The sequence below is a fragment of the Typha latifolia genome, chromosome 7 (genome assembly GCF_019914945.1).
Source record: "Typha latifolia isolate L0001 chromosome 7, TyphaL0001v2, whole genome shotgun sequence".
Classification (NCBI taxonomy): domain Eukaryota; kingdom Viridiplantae; phylum Streptophyta; class Magnoliopsida; order Poales; family Typhaceae; genus Typha; species Typha latifolia.
Genome location: NC_133092.1, coordinates 12829160 through 12848673, shown reverse-complemented (window position 1 = coordinate 12848673; position 19514 = coordinate 12829160). Strand labels below are relative to the sequence as shown.

The 19514-nt window shown below is 36.9% G+C and overlaps 3 protein-coding genes across 3 annotated transcripts; 2 read left to right on the top strand and 1 right to left on the bottom strand.

The window, feature by feature from the left end:
- Nucleotides 1-511: 511 nt before the first annotated feature.
- Nucleotides 512-3597, bottom strand: LOC140792951 (endonuclease 2-like). Its single transcript, XM_073144213.1, has 9 exons — nt 3398-3597; nt 3135-3306; nt 2524-2625; nt 2299-2438; nt 2116-2208; nt 1452-1519; nt 1160-1233; nt 931-1073; nt 512-769 (listed from the first exon to the last, which is right to left on the bottom strand). Exons 1-8 carry the CDS (start codon nt 3503-3505, stop codon nt 934-936), a joined length of 897 nt encoding a protein of 298 aa, XP_073000314.1. The 5' UTR covers nt 3506-3597; the 3' UTR covers nt 512-769; nt 931-933.
- On the top strand, nt 3123-8908 carry LOC140792950 (disease resistance protein RGA2-like). The gene is made up of 3 exons (XM_073144212.1): nt 3123-3260; nt 4055-4364; nt 4738-8908. Exons 2-3 carry the CDS (start codon nt 4362-4364, stop codon nt 8644-8646), a joined length of 3912 nt encoding a protein of 1303 aa, XP_073000313.1. The 5' UTR covers nt 3123-3260; nt 4055-4361; the 3' UTR covers nt 8647-8908.
- Nucleotides 8909-14149: 5241 nt separating this feature from the next.
- LOC140792399 (transcription factor MYB2-like) lies at nt 14150-15506 on the top strand. Its single transcript, XM_073143381.1, has 3 exons — nt 14150-14471; nt 14604-14733; nt 14811-15506. The coding sequence occupies exons 1-3, from the start codon at nt 14324-14326 to the stop codon at nt 15349-15351; spliced, it is 819 nt and encodes a 272-aa protein (XP_072999482.1). The 5' UTR covers nt 14150-14323; the 3' UTR covers nt 15352-15506.
- Nucleotides 15507-19514: the final 4008 nt, after the last annotated feature.

Sequence of the window (19514 nt, the reverse complement as noted above, 5' to 3'; positions counted from 1 at the left end):
TTGTATTCCATCACTATAACTGGAATCATTTTATCCAATTTTATCGGTTCGCTCTGACAAATAGAACCCAGTCACTTGCATCCTTTTGAAGATATAACTTTTTTCTAGGAAAGTTAGGTGGTTTTGTTAGATTGGATCCAGAGTTTCAGAACAGACCAGAACCTAATAGTTGAGAAAAACTACTGTGAATATATGATGCAGGACAATGAGTTGTAATTACTTGAACTAGATTTTAGATCAATACAGTTGCATATGTCTGCTACTATTATGCATCTATTGTAGTGCTTCATAACCTGCTAGATCTTGTTAGTTCTCTATCATGCTAAGTTCATGTGGACATTTCCCTCTACTTCTCTGCTCTGGATCTTGAGCTACTGTCAAGCTGCATTGATCATTCTATGTACTTCCACCATGGAATTTGATAGTATAGGATTTATACTCTCTCCTAAACTCTTACTTGCAAAGCAGTATGGCATTTAGATGTAAATTTTGTATTTTGTGTGCTTTAAACTCAAACAAATCGTGATAGATGCCCATTGAGGATTTATGTGAAAGTATTACTTAGGGTCTTTTACAGCAAATCTTTTATTGTAAACATTGATGAGCCTCTTATAGCAAACCAAGTTTCTGATTGCCTGACCTAAATAATGTGGCCTAAAGGAGGCCTTTTAAAACCCATTTAAGTAGAGAAGCCATTCATCATCAAAGTCCAAAATATTCCTTCAGATTTGGTTGCCTCTAGTGTAAGTGCTGCATTAGAGAATGTTGTCTGCATTAAGCCATCCATCAAAATTACAAAAGTTAATAGCTTATAACTGCACTTAGGAGGGAAAGTAATTGATAACTAAGGATATCAAAATTTTATTTGATGTCAAATTAAGTAAATGTTATCTATCAAATATTTATTCAATACAAATAAAGTAAATGTACTCCTCAAATTATTTGTCGTAGTAGTATCTCTTTATCATCATCTTTATTCCCCTCGAAAATTCGGTTTAGAATTAAGGCTAATCTGATACCAGCTTGTGCTATCCTCTTCTCCACAACAGGATAGCGAGAAAAGAAATAATCATCTGCATGTTTAGAAATTTGTTAAGAACTAGCTGAATGAGTGTAATTACTACTAAAAACTAAAGAGACTGAAATTACAATCACTCACCCCCTAATGTTGAATTCTGCTCAACATCTTTGTAAGCATAAGAACAAGCCAAGTGTATGCTCTCCGATGCATAACTGCGAGTCTTGTCGTAATTAGCTTTACTGTAGTTGCTAAATAGCTGAAGTAATATATCTAAACAGTTCTAATTAACATACAACAACAGTGCATTAGATGTATGTTTTTCATCTTTAGGTAAATTTCCCATATTAATGTATAGTTTTCCTTGATCCAGAGATGAATTGAGGTGAACAAAAGAGTGTAGGAGAGTAGCTCATTTAATCTTCATTGTTACCTGTTGGCACAAGTTGCTCTTTTGTTACGGCAATTTTCCCAGTTATCAATTTCATCAGACCATCCATCCTGCAATACAAAATGCAAATCAATAAAAATAAGTACCTTTAGAAAGTAGTAAATTTAAAATTGTGATCTACTTAAAAAACATTCATCGCTTGTGAAAACTGAAAAGTATCTCATGACAGCCAAAGCCCATGTGATAATATTGAACTCGATTTAGATGATATATTCTGTGCTTTTTTTTTTCCTTACGGCATCCACTTTTTATTTCTCTTATATCTTACTTATATTTTACAAACTACTCGTCCATCTTTCGCTAGAATTATCCTTCTTCAGCACATTTTCAAAACCTGAAAGTAGGTTTAGAATTGCTAGTTTAGAGAGACAGAGTTTAGTACTTAGTTCCACTAGAACAAAATTTATTGGTATTTAAGCAGTTTACAGAGGAAACAGTACTAAATCATGTCAGCTTGATCATATGTACTGTTCCTTTTACTTTTTCTGACATGTTGTTTCTCTTATTTTGAAGGCCAACCCAGATCTCAAACATAGTGTTGGAGTTCCTCATTCTTTCACTTTGACTAAAAGCTAACAACCAGAGAAACAAGTGAAAAAAAAAAAATTGAACTGGTAAGTATATCTTATCAAATTAATGAACTTACAGTGATATTCCTTTTGATAGCTTCTATCATGGTGGTAAGATCTTTATTGTAGAAATCGCGCATTGCGGTCTCTATAATGCTCACATCCCACACCTTATAACACAACAAACTCGAACTTCTAAATCATCTTGTAGGGAAATAAGAAAACTAAAATATTCTTATCTATAATGTAAGAATGCCAACATGGTGAAGGTTGGTTTTCCTTCTGTACCAATGGATGATTATAGTATTACCACCTTCATCAGCCTCAAACCCCACATGAAGAGGTTGGTGTACATCTCCCACAAAATGAGCAAGGAACATCAAGCTCTCTGTTAAATTATCTGATTGCATATATGAAGTCAAGAATCACCTAAATTATTGAATAGTGGATGTTGAAACATCAGTAAAAGCTTTTAAAGTTCTTACATGAATTTGTTGAATCTCCATAATTATATAGTTGTTCAGTGTAGTTGTTGATTGCTCCAACCACACACATATCTTTCTGACCTTTTGAATTGTGACAGTCTCCTACAAGAACAAAAGTAGGAGACTATGATTAATTGATGAGTAGAAGTTATTCTAATTTAGCATCACAATCAATTCAAATTCTACTAAATAATTATGCAAACTAACAAAAATATCCTCCAAGTAATTTCTTTTTTTATTTCTTTCAAGATGGGAAAATATAGGTGGTGATATGTAAAAGTTTGTAAAAAAAAATCTTTCTAATTAACTTGACAGTCTACACGGGCTGCCAAGTAACCCAACTGCAGTAAATTCGTGCAGTCTAGCCGCATTGGATCCACTCCCTACAATCTGAGCCACGTGGCTCCGAACAAAGCGCTCGGCTGTTCGTTTTCAAACAGCAAACACGACAACTGGAGAAGAAAATATCTCCCACCCAAAACACCGGAACTCCTCTTCTCCAAAGACTCAAACTTTGTTCCAATTCCCCATTCAAATCCAAAGGCAAAGAAACAGAATTCCAACACAAGCTTGCAATTTATCAGAAGAACAGTGGGCGAATTGAAACGTACTCGAATACTTATATGTGCATACTCCAGGGGTGTTTATGTAATGCAGCGGGCTCGACCACCGGTACCGGAATCGCATCTCATCGGCCCAGGAACACACCGACGCCAGATCCCCATTCGCCGTTTCAGGTAGAAGGTCTAAAACAGCTTTCGAGGTCTTATTTGTAAAATATTCCTGGATTTTTTTTTGCAACCAAGGACATTTATAAGAGCTTGAGAAAGGTGAGAGAAAGAATGAAATGGGAATGTTGGGTTTTGGCTCATACCTCTGCGATTTTGCAGATCATGAAATGTCCTTCCTTCCCCCAAGCATCAGAATGTGGAGTGATTGATATTAGAGTGAGGAGAAGGATAGAGAGGAGTAATGTTCTCATTTGCTCGCTCGCTCGCTATCCTCCTTTCTTTCTCTTCTCTCTTTTTTCTCCCAGAGCTTTATAAATCTTCGGATATGGGAGAGCATATAATATATGGGGGTCCATACATAACATGACATGCTAAATAAATCTCACATATTTTTTAATGAACTTTTAAATGAATGTTAATATATCAATAGCATATTTAAGTTATCTTTAAAATAAATACGTAGAGGACGAAGGATTTATTAGTTCTCTTTGGAGTTGGTTGTTATTAGTCTTTTTCCAAGGATTTATTTCCCTTTGTCGAGTAAGATAAATGTTACTTGTCGTATACAAAGCTATTGGACGAAGGACGCGGGGCATCTAATCCCAACGAGGCCCACGTCCTAATTTTATGGGCCATTCCGCATAATTTAAATGTTTTTTATTTATTTTACACTTTCAACCCTTTATCGTTTTATGTTTACAGAACTATCTAAATCTTTTGTAAGAAATTAGTTTCCTTTTGATTTTTCTTGCAAATAACTCCAATATTTATTTTTCTAATTCTCTATCATCTTTTGTTAGATATTACATAATCGAACTGCTTCTTGATATCACTTGCGATTCTCCACTCGCCCATTTGCTTTCCCAATGGAAGAAGCTGGGTTTACGAAAGAGCTGTGCATTCCATCTGTTTGGGTTTATGTCTCAATAAAGTTTAAAGTCAAGGAAATCCTGAGGAAGATCATTGAATGTGTGTACAAGAGAAGAGTGTTATCTCCCTCATATCAAACCAATGCAGCAAGGGATTAGCACCATGTTTTCTTAAAACTTAGAAGAAGTTTCTGCTCGTTCTGATGACGTCTGGAATGAAGAAGTCAACAAATGGGAGATGGTAAGAGAATTTTGCTAACCTTAAATCACATACGCTGCAGGTGTTACAGTTGGAACATTTAGTAGCAATATTTTGTTAAAAATTAGCTATAATGATAATTTTTGAGAGAGTGAAAAGATTCTGATGGCAATTATAATATTTTAAATATTTTTAGTGACAATTATATAAAATACTTAATTACATTTAAAAAAGGGACAATGCGTATGGTTATTTATAACGTCCTTTAAAATGACCAGTTCTAATGTCAACGGCTCTGGAATAGAGGCTAAGAACTATCGTTATATTACCACCAATTCTTATGTCAACGGCTTTCTAAATCTCCATCCTCAACCTCGTTGTTTTCTTCCTCTTTCCATTGGTTTCAATTCTCCAGATACAAGCCATGGAGGGAATAGCTCTTGCCCTTGCCCTTGTGAGGCCCTTGATCGAGAAGCTTGGGAACGAGCTCTGGAAGAAGTTGGGTTTGCTTTGGGATCTAGACAGAGAGCTGAAAAAGATGAAGAGTAGCTTGGTAGCGATCACCAAAGTACTCGATGACGCAGAGCGGAAGTCCATCGCCGACGAACTCGTACGTCATTGGCTCTGGAAGCTCAAGGATGTCGCGTACGACATGGACGACCTTCTTGATGACTTCCGCATCGAAGCCCACCGGCGAAGCCGCAATAAAAATGTCAAAGGAAAGGTACGCGATTTCTTGTCGAGTGATAACCATGTCGCCTTCAGTTATAAGATGGTCAATAGGATAAAAGAGATGACGAAGAGACTTGGTGAAATTTTAGAGGAAAAGGGAAGGTTTCAGTTGACGGAGGGATCCGTCGTAGAGGAAGTTGATGAAAGGGAGTCCTTTTCGGCTTTTGATGAATGCGAGGTTTATGGGAGAGACGAAGATAGGGAGAGGATAGTTGATTTCCTTCTTCACAAGGACACTGACAATAAGTTATCTGTGCTTCCTATTGTGGGGTTGGGAGGATTGGGTAAGACCACTCTTGCTCAGCTCATCATTAATGACCAGCGGATCAGGGATCATTTCCAGCCTCCAGCATGCATTCCACCAATTTGGGTTTATGTCTCGATGAAGTTTAAAGTCAAGGAAATCTTGAGGAAGATCATCGAATGTGTTTCAAGGAAAGAATGTTATCTCTCTTACATCGAACCAATGCAACAAGAGATTAGCACCATGTTTTCTCGAAAGAAGTTTCTGCTCATTCTGGATGATGTCTGGAATGAAGATTTCACCAAATGGGAGATGCTACAAAATGTGCTTAGATGTGGTGGCTTAGGAAGTAAAACTATAGTAACAACACGTAGCGAACAAGTGGCGAGGATTATGAGCACCCTTGAGCCACATAGGCTGCAGGGGTTACAGTCTGAAGATTGTTGGAAATTATTCAGGCAAAGAGCATTTCGCAGTGGGTCAAACAGGAATGACCCAAGATTGGAGAATATAGGAAGGGAGATTGTTGATAAATGTGGAGGCTCGCCTCTTGCAGCAAAGGCTCTGGGATGCTTAATGGGCTCCAGAAGAGGGGAAGTTGAGTGGTCTGCTATTAGAGATAGTGAAATTTGGGAAATGCCTGATGATGGAGCTAACATATTACCATCTCTAAGATTGAGTTATCTGCATTTGCCATCTAATCTGAAGCAATGCTTTGTATATTGTTCACTGTTACCAAAAGGTTATAGATTCCATAGAATGAAATTGATCCAGTTATGGATTATTGAAGGCTTCATACCATCATCAAAGGGAGGTATGCATGAAGAGGATATTGCGGACCAATATTTCAACAATTTGCAATTAAGATCCTTCTTTCAGGAAGGACTAAAAGACAACTTTGGCAGTGTTGTGGAGTGGACAATGCATGATTTAGTCCATGACCTTGCTTGCTATGTTGCTGGGCCTGATTTCTGCATTGGAAGGACGATAAGGGAGAACAGTGATGCAAACAGTTGGAGGTATTCATCCCTAAGCTCTGATAATGCTTACGAATCAAGGAAGTTGCGGTCGCTCCTTTCATTCTGCTCACCTCACAGAATAGACAAGATGATAAATTTAGAGGGTATCCTAGGCCTCACATACTTGCGTGTGCTAGATTTAAGCTCCAGAAGTATCCAAGAGTTGCCGAGTGAAATAGGTAATCTGAAACATCTTAGATCCCTTAATCTGTCATCTACTGATCTTAAGACATTACCTAAGTCTATCACGACTCTCTATAATTTAGAAATATTAGACCTCTTTGAGTGTCATCATCTCATAGAACTACCTCATGCCATGAGGGGCATGAGTAACCTTAAAATGCTAGATATACAAGGTTGCCCTCTACTGGACTGTATGCCACATGGAATGGAAAAATTAACCAAGCTTGAGAGGCTTCCGTTGTTCATTGTTGGTGTGAAGCCTGGATGCAGCATTGCTGCTCTGCAGCATCTTAATCTGCTCAAAGGTGAATTGCACCTTATATCTCTCCACAACATAAGAGATCCAGAAGAAGCAAGGAAAGCAAATTTAGGGGAAAAGACTGATCTGAGATCATTAATTCTGAAGTGGTCAATTGACACAGTCTGTATAAGAAGTCCCATGTATGAAAGTCCAAGTGTCTTTGAGACATTCGAGTCGATCAGCATGCTTAGGGAGAAGGATGTACTTGAAAGCATGCAGCCTCCTCCTAATTTGGAAAAACTGGTTATCAACTATTATAATGGTGCTGAGTTTCCCAGCTGGATGACGAGTATGAACTTTCCATTAGTATGCTCAAAGCTCGTGGAAGTGGAGCTGTCTAATTCTCTGCAGTGTGAATGTCTTCCATTGTTGGGTCAATTGCCTTGTCTTAAGTTTCTTACTTTATCTAGTATGCTTGCAGTAAAAACAATTGGCGGAGAATTTTATGGGGATGGAGGCATATTTCCCAAGTTGGAAGTACTCAAGCTAAATAACATGCCCCATTTGAAGGTTTGGTTTACCGTGGCAGAAGTGGCAATAGTTGGAAAGGAGATGGTGATGTTTCCTTGCCTGAGAGAACTGCAAATTTCACACTGTCCGAGCATAACGGTACAGCCAAGCCTTCCGCTGTCGATTGTGAAATTGGATATTGATAACAGCAATGAGAAACAGTTATTATCAGAAAGGAGCCTGCAAGGGTTGTCTCAAGTTAAAACACTTAATATATGCAATGCTGGAGATTCTTCATCATTATCAGCATCAACGTCTTATATACCATCGCCAAATAATCGGTCACACTTATTGGACTATGACACAGATCCTGGAATGTTATGGGAGAGTTGTAGACAGGAGCTGCTCAGTCAGCAGAAGAGTATTATCAACAGGGAGATGGTATTACCAATAGGGAGCCCACGAGGGTCACCTGGAGTTGAGCAGGTCCATGAAAGTATATGTCAAACATCATCATCTGAATCCAGTGTAAAGGAAGGAATGAAGCATCTCACCACCCTCCAGCAGTTGCATATATCTAATTGTTCCGACTTGGAAGCTCTGCCTGGTAAGTCGTTGGAGAGCTCTAGCCAGGAGCTAATCAGTCAGCATAAGAGTACTATGACCAAGGAGACGGTGTTATCAGCATGGAGCCCACAAGAATCACCTAGAGTTGAACAGCCCACCGAAGGCGGATATCAAACATCATCACCTGAATCAGGTGTATGGGAAGGAATGCAGCACCTCACCACCCTCCAACAGTTGCATATATCTTATTGTTCTGAATTGGAATCTCTGCCTACCGGTTTCATGCAGCACCATCTCCCTTCCCTCAGGACTCTGACTCTCAGCTACATGAGAAAACTGATGACATTGGGGGGAGGAAGGCGAGCAGAAGAAGGGCCTTCAAAACTTCAGCCTCCGCTCTGCTTTACTGCACTTCAACATCTTCAGATAAGTCATTGTGATGCACTGAGAGAATTGCCAGAGTGGTTGGGAGGTCTTGTCTCCCTCCAGTCTTTGGCACTCGACCATTGTACCAATCTGACGACGTTACCTGAAGGTCTGGAATGCCTCACTGCACTCCAGAAGGTATTCATTTGGAGATGTCCTTTTCTGAATTACAACGGTGTGTTTGATCATGTCCCCGACGTCACCATCATAACATGGGAAGAGACACACCCTGTGCTGCCATATGGAAGTTATTATCAAGATATAATAGCTGATACAGAAGAATTAGATAGCTATAGTTCACAAGTTATAGTTACAGAGACAAAAATGGATAGGTCGGCAGGATCTTGCACCAACTTCCTCAGTCGGTTCTGTCTAGGTTGCACCAAAGGATGCTCCAGATGAATCCAAAGTTCTGCATACACTTCATCCGAATTCTGCACTTTGACATGTAAATAGTTCGTATTCCTCTTTGTTCTGAGATTCAACTGAGCACCATTTCATTTTCTGTGTTGTCTTAGAATATGGAACTTACACATTCCACTTGGAAGTTCGGTAACATTTTGGATGTATCTGTCAAACTTGTTTTCTTCTTCTCTTTTTTGTTCACTTCAGAGTAAATGAACTTATGAACTGCTATATCACTTAAGGGGATTCATTGCTGTTATTGTTCCTTCTTTTGGGTTTTTAGTGCTTTCTTGATTCTAGTTTTATTGAAATCTTGGACTTGTTACTGGTCTAATGCAGTTGCTATAAACTAGGTTCTTCTATATACTGATCAAGTAATATTTGCCCTCTGAATAATTTAAGTTGTCTAAAGACTTTACTTCTTCTGCATTATATACTATATTCAGCATTTCAGGTTGTGATAATATTCTAGGATTATAAGCCAACATAATCATGGAATCACTTGGATAGCTTTATTCTGGAAGATGTAATGTCCATTATTTCCATTACAAAGTGTTCCATATCTAGTCTCATATCACTTCCAACTAGAGATCCCCATGTGCAAGTCATATTAATCAAGTGCTTCCCAAATGGATGGATTCACTAATGGTTTATGATAATGAGGTTCTGGGTACAAAAAGGCATAAATACATGGTGTTGCAAGAAATTTTTGCATGTCTATGATGCATAGTTTCATTATGTCATATAATGAGATTTTTCTTGACAATTGGCGAGTTCCCTTTCAAGCATTGTGATGTTCATGGGCAAGGATGTCATCGTTCTACTTAAATTTCTGACAACTTGTTTACTGATCTTTACCTAAACTCTTCAGTTATGTAAATTTCAATGTGTCAAACATTTTAGTTGCATGTCTGCTTCTATTATACATCTATTGTAGTGCTTCATTCCCTGCTAGATCTTGTAGTTCTCTATCATGCTATAAGTTCATGTGGACATTTCCCTTTTCTTCTCTGCTCTGGATCTTGAGCTACTGTCAAGCTGCAATTACTTCCACCATGGAATTTGATAGTATAGGATTTATACTCTCTTCTAAAATCTTACTTGCAAAGCAGCATGACATTTAGATGTAAATTTTGTATCTTGTGTGCGTTAAACTCAATCAAATCATGATAGAGTGATGCACAGATTGCTTTCAACTCATTTGAAGTAAACTAATTATTTACTTCATCAAAGAATTTCCTTTGCTTATCTTCTCTGCTTGATAATCTTAAAGGGCTGCAAAGAACAAATCAATGCGACGAGCTAACATGCAACACATCCAGAAAGTTGACATGCGTAATGCATCAATTAATAGGTGAGCCACAGAGACATTTACATATTAACTTCATCACTTATGCGCTTTAAACTCCGAGAATGCCATGATAGAGTGATGAACATATTGCTTTTAACTCATCTGGAGTAACCCAACTCTTTACTTCATGGAGCGCCTTAGGCATTTCGTTTGCTTATTTTCCCTGCTAGATAATTTTAAATGGATATACAAAGAACCAACTTAGGCAATAAGCTCTCATGTCAGAATACATTCAGCATGTCTTGTTATGATAATATTCTAGAAGTTTAACATGCATTGGTTCCATGAGAACAATATTTAAAGATTCATTCATATTGTTAATGCATTTAGTTTCCAAACAGATTAGGACTTGAGTTGATGACAGAGTTATGCCAATTAATTTACAATAAACAATCATACAATAGGTCAAGAAAGTACGATAGAAGGCTGCATTGTTTCTTCTCTATCCAACTTGCTTTTAATAACTTCTAGTGTGGCTGCTAATGAGTAATCTCAGAGCCATTTTTTCATGTGTCAAATTCCAACGCTGCTGGATGTTCCATCTCTTAAATGAGCTGAAACACTTTGTATTCCATATTATGTTATGACTCTCCTCATCCTCATCTGGTCTGAAGCCTAATAGATCCAAAGATGATGAACAATCAATAAGACCTCATAAATTGTTGAACAAAATTATGTATCCTATCCTACTGAAAGGGTCTTATGTTAAGAGGTAAATTCTGAAAAATTGACATGAGACAAGATTCTTATCTGGATCACATTAAAATAGTTTGCACATGATTAATCATCAGAACTGGCATCAATATCCCACCATATTAAAATAGAGCCAATAACTTTAAGGTGTAATTAAGTTATCAGTCTGTCTCCTAAAAATCTACTATCACATGATTAGCTTTATGAAATTAATTCTTTGTTCAACAAATAACTGCTTTACAACAAACATCAACATCTCTTGCTGTGTAGACTGATGGCATCTCCAGCTTTATTACGAGAAAGCAACATATCAATAACCTTAAGTGAATCCATCTTTTTCTTCATGGGCGGTGGTCGCGTATACTAATTGGGTCATTAGGATCACTTAAACTATCAGTTTTTGTGCACTGATCCACTTATAAGACGCCATTTGCCAATTAAAATTTTCTCATATCAACACAGGTCTGTTCAAAAAGCTTAATTCGAACTTTAAGATATGGGCCTTCCGCCTCCATTATATAAAGTTGAAACACTTTACGTTCCATTTCATCTTAGTTTTAGCTCTTAGCTTTTTGAAGGACTATTCATACCTAAATCAGATTCTTCCTCAAGCTTCTTTTTTTCTGCAATATTTCATGTAATTGTAGCTTTACGTATGGATAATAATAAGTGAATTGATGATGTTTCTCCATCACCACAAATATTAACATCATCAACATCGTCATCATTATATCTTTATCAACGTGTAGGATAAGTCTACCCTAAGTATAGGTTTAGACTATATGTACCACTTAGCGAAAAAGAGTGTTGAAAGTAAAAAAATGAAATAGAGGAACAATCATAATGGCCATTTTCCATCACTTGGCATCATGGGTTGCTCGACGGCAATCGCTATCGAGTTTATTGAGGAAGCGAACCCCCAAAAGCAGCCATGTGTTGTCACCACATACGTACCCGATTGCGCATCGGATTGCGTGATTTGAGGATCATAATTCATGACCAATCCAATGCTCCAAGATTCTTCTTAGTGATGGCCACCACACAATCATCAAATTATGTTCATGCTGATTACTGTAACTCGGACCTTTTGCTATAATCTGATGTTAACTGAACAATTCGCGTAAAAGCTTAGGCTGTTAAAGAACGGTAGTGGTAGGTTTGATCTTTCATATTCTGACAGGCACTACCTAGAATTGGAAGACTGCATCAAAAAAATAAAAATGGTGTGAGAGCAAAAGGCAGACAAGCACTCCCCCTCCACTTGTGTTGTTTTCTATGAGAGAAACTATAGGCAAACAGTTGGTAGATGGAACAGTGAGGAGTGGGTCAAATTTGAGCTACATGGGCAGAATCTTTCACTATAAGTGGACAGAGTACAATCACATTATTGGTCAGGGAATGTGATGGTGTGTATAGGGAAATCATGCTGTCCTCACCTGGAAGTACCTTTGTCCTCCTCTCCAGTTGCATTGGATTTTATGATCAAAGGGTCCACCTTCGTGACTACTCACATTATCACAATGGCTGCAGCCCATGGATTTCAGGAAAAAGATGCATTTGTGACCTTACATTATTAGCTTATTTTTATTTGAACCATAAGTTTGTTTGTTTTTTTAATCAAAAAGAAAGTTGCCTTTAGTACTTAGACAACATCCTAAGTTGACTTTGTTGAATTACTGAAAGGCTGCTTTATATGAACATTTAGGAGAAATTCCTGTGTCAGATTTACGCAAATTCAGATGACATTTTGTGTATTACAAGTTAATCATGTGTTCAAACCAAAATAAACCCATAAGGTGAGATTATTTTTTATACAAATTTCCCCCTTTTTTTAAAACTCTTACTGAACTTTATCAAATCCGACCCAATTCCGCCCCCCTAATGAAACAACGGTGTGCATCACATAAGCTAAATTACTTTTGGCATAAGAATAGATTATAGTGATATATCTGCGATAGATATCATTTTCTCTAGGTATAGCTAATGAAAGAATTTATTTTTGTCGAATCCTGTGCTTATGATTCCATCTTTTGATTAAAAGACATGAAAATTACTTTGTTTGTGGTCCATGAAAGGCACAACAAATATTAAATATGACAGTTATTGTTCTTTGGACCACACGGGTTAAGTCCTCTGAGTGAATTATTAGGGAAAGCTATTAGCTATATATTTGTACTGAAGCAAAATAGACCTTGATTGTATAATGAGCAAAGCTGCTGACTAATCAGTAATTACAAGCTGCTTATAATCTGTGAAGAATCTAGATCCTTATTAAAAAATTGAGTCTATATATATATATATATGCTAAGCTACCTACTTAATGTCAGAAGAACACTCTATGATTCACTCAAAATAATGTCATACTTCCATAATGATCTCAACAAGAAGTCAGTATTATTCCCATTATCGGTTTCAACTATATAATTGGTAAGAACCAATGACAAAACTTGGATGTTAAGGGTTTCATAAATATTTATGGTGCGTGATATTCAACTAACATAATTCTGGAGAGGTTTGAATGATTTACACAAAGTACATTAACAGTATCAGGTAATATTTATAGGTACGAAATTTCTTTTCCTCCATCTTTGCAAGTTAGAAGACAATAAAGGAGGCCCAAGAATTAGTATAGTTAACCATACCAACTTTGAATAACTGCATTTGTGAACTAGTACTACAAGGATGAGAGAGTATAGAGACAGAGATGCATCAGAACTGGTTTCCTTAATCTTTCGGTGCTCTAAGATGATTCTCTAACCGCAATTCGCAAGAATATTATTCGATGCAAGGAATGTCAAATTCAAGAATGGTTAGGTGAGAGACCAACACGTATAAAAGGAGACACATATATATCTAATGATTCTCCTACTAGAAGAGAGAGATCTAGAGAGGGTAAGAAAGAACAATATCATAATTACGAACTTATGCTATGTTACACATTAGGGTGCTGTCTCTAAAGTGGGTATATATATATAGATATAGATAGCTCGGTGGCACTTAGAGGAACAAAGTGTGATATGGGCAAAAGGAAGTGTTTTTAATTGCTATTAATTACTCTAGTGGTTTAATGCTTGAAGTATTAGAGGAGCGATATTTGCATAATTTAGATGAATTACTTCCCACGTTTCCTCTCTCTCTCTCTTGAGACCTAGCAATTTAGGACTAAGCTTAAACTAAACCGCAGTGATTAATTGTTCAGTCAAACACGTTTCTCTTGCAGAAAAGAATCTTGAAACACTTCCAGAAGGCCCCCCAAAAGGAGGCTACCCAATCCTTATTGAACTCAGTTTAGTTCCTTTTTTCTTTCTTTGTTTCTTTGTTTCTTTTTTTCTTTCTTTCTTTCTTTTCCACTATAGAAGCCCCAAGTCTAAGAGTAGTAGTTCACCTCCAAAAAAAATTCCTTCATGATTGACACAACTCATTATAAAAAGGCAACACCCAATGGGTTTTACCTTTAGGGTGCTACTTTTTTCAAACCCCTTCCCCCATTATTGTTAAAGTCTTAGTCTTGGTCTATAAAGCTTTGCCCACTTAAGCTCCCCTCCTCCCCTTAGTTTGTAGCTCCCCTCACCACCACACCACTCTTTTAGATAACTAGATAGAGAACTACTACTACTACCTTTTGAGACTATGTCAGAGAAGAAGGGAGCAAATAATAAAATTGAAGAGGAGATGGGTCTAAGGAAAGGCCCTTGGACTCTTGAGGAGGATACACTTCTCATCCACTACATTGCATGCCATGGTGAGGGCCGTTGGAATCTCCTAGCTAGGTGCTCAGGTATTTAATAAACCTACTTCTTGCACTAATTTAGTTATTAATTAGTCCCATAACTTATACATAACTTTGTTATTTATATATATATATATATATATATATATATATATATATATATATATATATTGGTTGCAGGATTGAAGAGAACAGGCAAGAGTTGCAGGTTGAGATGGCTAAACTACTTGAAACCCGATGTAAAGCGCGGCAATCTATCGCCCGAGGAGCAATTCCTAATCCTTGAGCTCCACTCCAAGTGGGGAAACAGGTGTGCTATAACTTGACCATCTCTTTCACATGCATCTGTCAATGAATGTTTGTTAACATGCTGCTGCGTGGATTTAGATGGTCTCGGATTGCGCAACATCTCCCCGGGAGGACCGACAACGAGATCAAGAATTACTGGAGGACTCGGGTGCAGAAGCAAGCAAGGCAGCTCAAGGTTGATGCCAATAGCGCCATGTTCCATGATGCAGTGAGGTGTTATTGGATGCCAAGGTTGCTTGGGAAGATGGGCTCTTCTCAATCCACACAGTCATCTGATCCGACCACAGGAATTGATCAAGACCCACAAATATACCAGCAGGTTCTTGATCATCCAAGCATGCAATATCAGTATGAGAATTCATCACACTCCTACGAGTTCTCGGGGCCGGAGAGCCCAGCGGACGAGCTCAACGGCGGCGGTTTCGGTCCTTCTCTTAGCGGTGGTGGAGCTCAATCTATTGACAATGACCATAGCCTAGATGCTTTGCTACTAAGCAATTCAAACTTGAATTGTGATCATATGATCAGTACTAGTAGCGATTGTGTTAACGTTGGTAATGTTAGCTTGTGGGATGAGTTATGGCAAGTAGGAAAGTTAAATGAGTGGGGAGGAATCTAGGAGTTGCTTGTGGTGATAACTCACTGTAAAGAGAGAGAGAGAGAGAGAGAGTCTCCAATTGAGTGATACTGATAGGAGGAGAATGGTGTAGCTTGGGATTTGTTTGCGTGTGTTCTTTTTACACTTGTTTGAGAGCTATAAGTCTTTTTCTCCAATCTCCTTGACTAGTAGAACTCAAGAGGATCACATGATAGGTTACTTCACTTTGAAATAAAATAAAAGAGATGTTTTAATATGGAAGTGCACCACGGAGTCCTTTTTATATATATATATATATAATAATAATAATAATTTCTTTATTAACATCCATTAATTTAGTGTTAGGAATCACGTTAAACCAAGCCGTGGAAACGATCAGAACTATGGTAATGGATTTTGGAATAAAGGGTACGTGTACATGAAAATCCCCTAATAATAGAGGGGAAAAAAAACTAGAGACAGCCAAACAAATAGAATAGAATACACTTAACTTTAACTTTACAGTGTATTGATTCCAACTTTTATGTAAGAATATCTCAACCAGGAGAATGTTCCTGAAAATTAATTAACATCGTGGAAGAAGAGCTAAAGAGCTTTTTTTAAATAAAAAAAAATCTCAATGTATTATTGACAAAATTTCTTTTCAAGAAAAGTAGGACCAAAACCTCTAATCAGAGCGAAAGAGAAAATTACCAAATATAGAAATCTCGATCTAGGCTCATCAAACCCTAATTTATGCGGTTTCTAGTCAGGTTAGATCAAACAAAGTCGAATTCTAAATTTAATACTAAAAAAATTATAAATAAATATAAACCTTCTCAAAATTAAATATAGTCGGTAAATGTACTCCTTTGGCCTATCAAAAATATCGTTAAATTTTTTTAAATCAAATCATTGCTCTTCTATCCAACTACCAAATTAAGGGCTATCATCGTTAATTTTAGAGATATTTACTCCCTAAGCTTGACCAATAATGGAGCCTTGACATGCTACCTCTAAAACTCCTACTGAAGTGAAAGAAAAAGAAATTTTAATTTAAAAAAAAAAGGCTATCAAATACTAAAATGGTTGTAGCTTCAAGAGACCCAAATGCTATTTTTGATCAATCAATTTGGAGGGTTGCAAGTGAGACCCACACAAATTGGATAGCAATAGCATCATCACTAGCATGACATAATAAAAGCCTCGGTGAAATAGAGATTAAAAGAAAAAGGCATGATGGATGTAGGTGGCAATGCATGAGTAGCTCATGTGATGGAACCATCTTATCACACTTTGATGCATCACATCCCCCTGCATCCATATCACCATTGGGATTGCGGACAGCTGTCTATAGTCTTCCCACCTTTTACCTTTCACTCCCCCGTGGGGTCCTCCCCAACCTACAACTAGACATGAGACACTTGTCGTACAAGGAATGTGTCAACGTGTGGTCCACGTCGGCTTCGGACAAGCCACTTGTATAGTTCTCCGTTTTAAACTATCCCTCTTTGGGTTAATAGCTTTATAAGCACCCAGAAATCTTGGACTCTTTGTTGGAAAATATTACATAATTATTATTTTTTTATTTCTTTAAACAGAAAAATCAGATAATAATAAATAAATAAATAAAATAAGATAAAGGATCCATAAGTAGCATATGAAATGACTAGTAGAAACCATAATAGAATACATATCTCATCATCCAATGCCATGCATACAGCCCAAAATTTGAGAAAGCTTGTCGAAAATGTTGACATTTCTCCTTAGAAGATGTTGAATTTCTTATCCAAACTGAAGTCTGACAAGAGAAAACATCGTCATTTATACTTTAAAACATGATAAAGATTGGGAACCTTATCATAGTCCTGAGATCAAACAGTTGGTGGGCGTGGAAATCAATCTGAGATTAATGGGAGGTAGGAATTGCGTGCTTGAAGCAATAACTTAATCCTATCTCAAGGACAGTGTCGTCCAATCTCGTCATTAGAAGAAAAAAAAAAAAGCAATTAAGTGCTTGGAATTGTGAAGCATTGACTGGTCACAGCCTCTCATCTCTTGGATTGGATTAAGTTAATTGGTGGAGGATACAAAAAGAAATTGACTACAACGTGTTTGATTAAATACCTGTGATATAGCAACGTGACTGAAATCTTTGGGCAGTCTCGCCGCCAACTCCATTCTAATGTCTTTTATGTCGTTGGAAGTTCTCATTATCATAGCTTATTCGCATTCTGCTTTTATCTGTATTCACCCTCTGGATTAATACTATATGATTTTAAAATCTTAAGTTTTACATACATAAAAGGACCAAATTTATAAAAGTAACCTTAAGGATATCCGCATAAAAATTATAGACTAAAGATGAAATTTAGAAGGATATAAATAAGAAAGTTTGAAGGGTATATATGCAAATATCCACTTTAAATAAGAAAGTTTGATGATCATATAAATCGGATTATTTTAACAAATTAGACGTGTAATAAGGTCCACAATTAAACTTGGAAAACAAATGTAATTTGGTAATGTATTAACACCCTTTTGTCTTATGAGGACTTAATTTAATCAGATCAAGAACCATCAAAATCCCAATGGAGCCACTAGTGGACCCAATTAATGACAAAAGATATAATCCAAGAGAAGAAAATTAAGGAATGAGGACACCTTTGATGACAGTGTAGTGTAGCAGCAAAAGGGTTATTTTTCCATGTAACAATGACTCGGAGATTGTCTTTTGTATGTTCTTAGTGTCCGAGTCAATGATCTCAATTGGTTTGATGACTTCTTACCTAAATATAGCTTGTCTTCTCCAATCTTCATGACCTCCTAATCTACTCTCCTAACGACTAAGGTTTGAAAACCTTCCATTCTAAACCATTCAGTTGTTTCAGTTTCATATATTATTGAGATAGTAAAAGCTTAGAAGCAACACTCTTGATATGAGCCCAAGTTTTGTAGAGAAAAATTTTAAACTCATAGTTATTATTACAAATTGATAGAAATCTGACAACTGAACTATACTGATTGGCCTATTATAAATCTGGGAAGGGGGAAGAGAGAGAGAGAGGGGCAAGTCATCTACTCTCCTAGCTTTGTGCTATCAAATCCATGGCAGTTCTTGGTTCACATTCTACAGTCAAATCCTATAAAGCTAGGATAGTTGTGAGCATCTCAAATCTGAAGTGGCTTATGTGACAATGTGATGTGACATGAAAGGGGATGTGATGACTGTTATAATTATTCATAGATGAGATTGAATGGACCTACACTGTGCACCTGATGAAAATTTCTCAGCAAATTTGTCTGACTCCAGACCCCACATAATAATCCCACATGTATATGAGTATTGAGCTACCAAGTAATTCTTTTCAGCTGCACTCACTCTTCTGCATGCAAACTAATGTTTGCAATCAAGGACAAGGAAAAGGAAAGGCTGATTCCCATGAGCTTATATTTTTATATAATTTTCTCCGTAGAATTATGCAGCTAGCAAATACAAACTATGAGTTGTTAGAATTGACTGTGCTAATCATGACTAGATTGTGATTAAATTATGATTCAAAGATTTGAACGTTGCTATTGGACATCACATAAGCAGTAAGTCATTAGTGTGATAATAAATTGGTATGAATGCTTAAAGAGATGCTTTTAAATATTTCCCTATAATTAGCACGCCTTCAGCAACGTTACTTTCATTCTATCTTTTATATGCGCCATTTATGTTATCACGTCACACTCTCTGTACCATTCGTTTGACATCCACTAGATTTATAGCTTAAAAATATCTCAACTTGCAATTTTTCAAATCCGTTGTTGTTGTTGTTCTATGCCAAGAATTATTTGTTTAGATATAAAACTTAAAAAGTTTAGCTTTTCAGAATTCACTTCTGATTGACTCATTCTAATTCAACTTTGTTTATTTTTTTCTAATTCCAAGTTTAGGATACATTATGTTTCTCTTGAAATTGTTAACTTACATGCATATCTTAATAATGAATTTAATGTCCTACTTATGTGGAATAATCACCCGTAGGTAATGTCATTTCATATACCCATTAAATTGAGTCGAATCTTAGCAATTCCTTTAATATGATTTTGGGAAAAAAAAAATCTAAGTAGCTATGTGGTTGTAGGAATAGCATGATATGTCACACGTTTCCACCTTAGAAGAATACTTCATACCATAAGAATGGCAGATGTGCGAG

What these genes read in the sequence shown, in the direction of transcription:
- LOC140792951 (XM_073144213.1), bottom strand. Translation starts at nt 3,505, where the DNA reads ATGAGAACATTACTCCTCTCTATCCTTCTCCTCACTCTAATATCAATC. An exon ending in TGGAGATTCAACAAATTCAT is followed by an intron (nt 2,439 to 2,523) that starts GTAAGAACTTTA and finishes ATATGCAATCAG; the next exon opens with ATAATTTAACAGAGAGCTTG. An exon ending in GGAAAACCAACCTTCACCAT is followed by an intron (nt 2,209 to 2,298) that starts GTTGGCATTCTT and finishes TTGTGTTATAAG; the next exon opens with GTGTGGGATGTGAGCATTAT.
- LOC140792399 (XM_073143381.1), top strand. Translation starts at nt 14,324, where the DNA reads ATGTCAGAGAAGAAGGGAGCAAATAATAAAATTGAAGAGGAGATGGGT. An exon ending in TCTCCTAGCTAGGTGCTCAG is followed by an intron (nt 14,472 to 14,603) that starts GTATTTAATAAA and finishes TATTGGTTGCAG; the next exon opens with GATTGAAGAGAACAGGCAAG. An exon ending in CACTCCAAGTGGGGAAACAG is followed by an intron (nt 14,734 to 14,810) that starts GTGTGCTATAAC and finishes GCGTGGATTTAG; the next exon opens with ATGGTCTCGGATTGCGCAAC.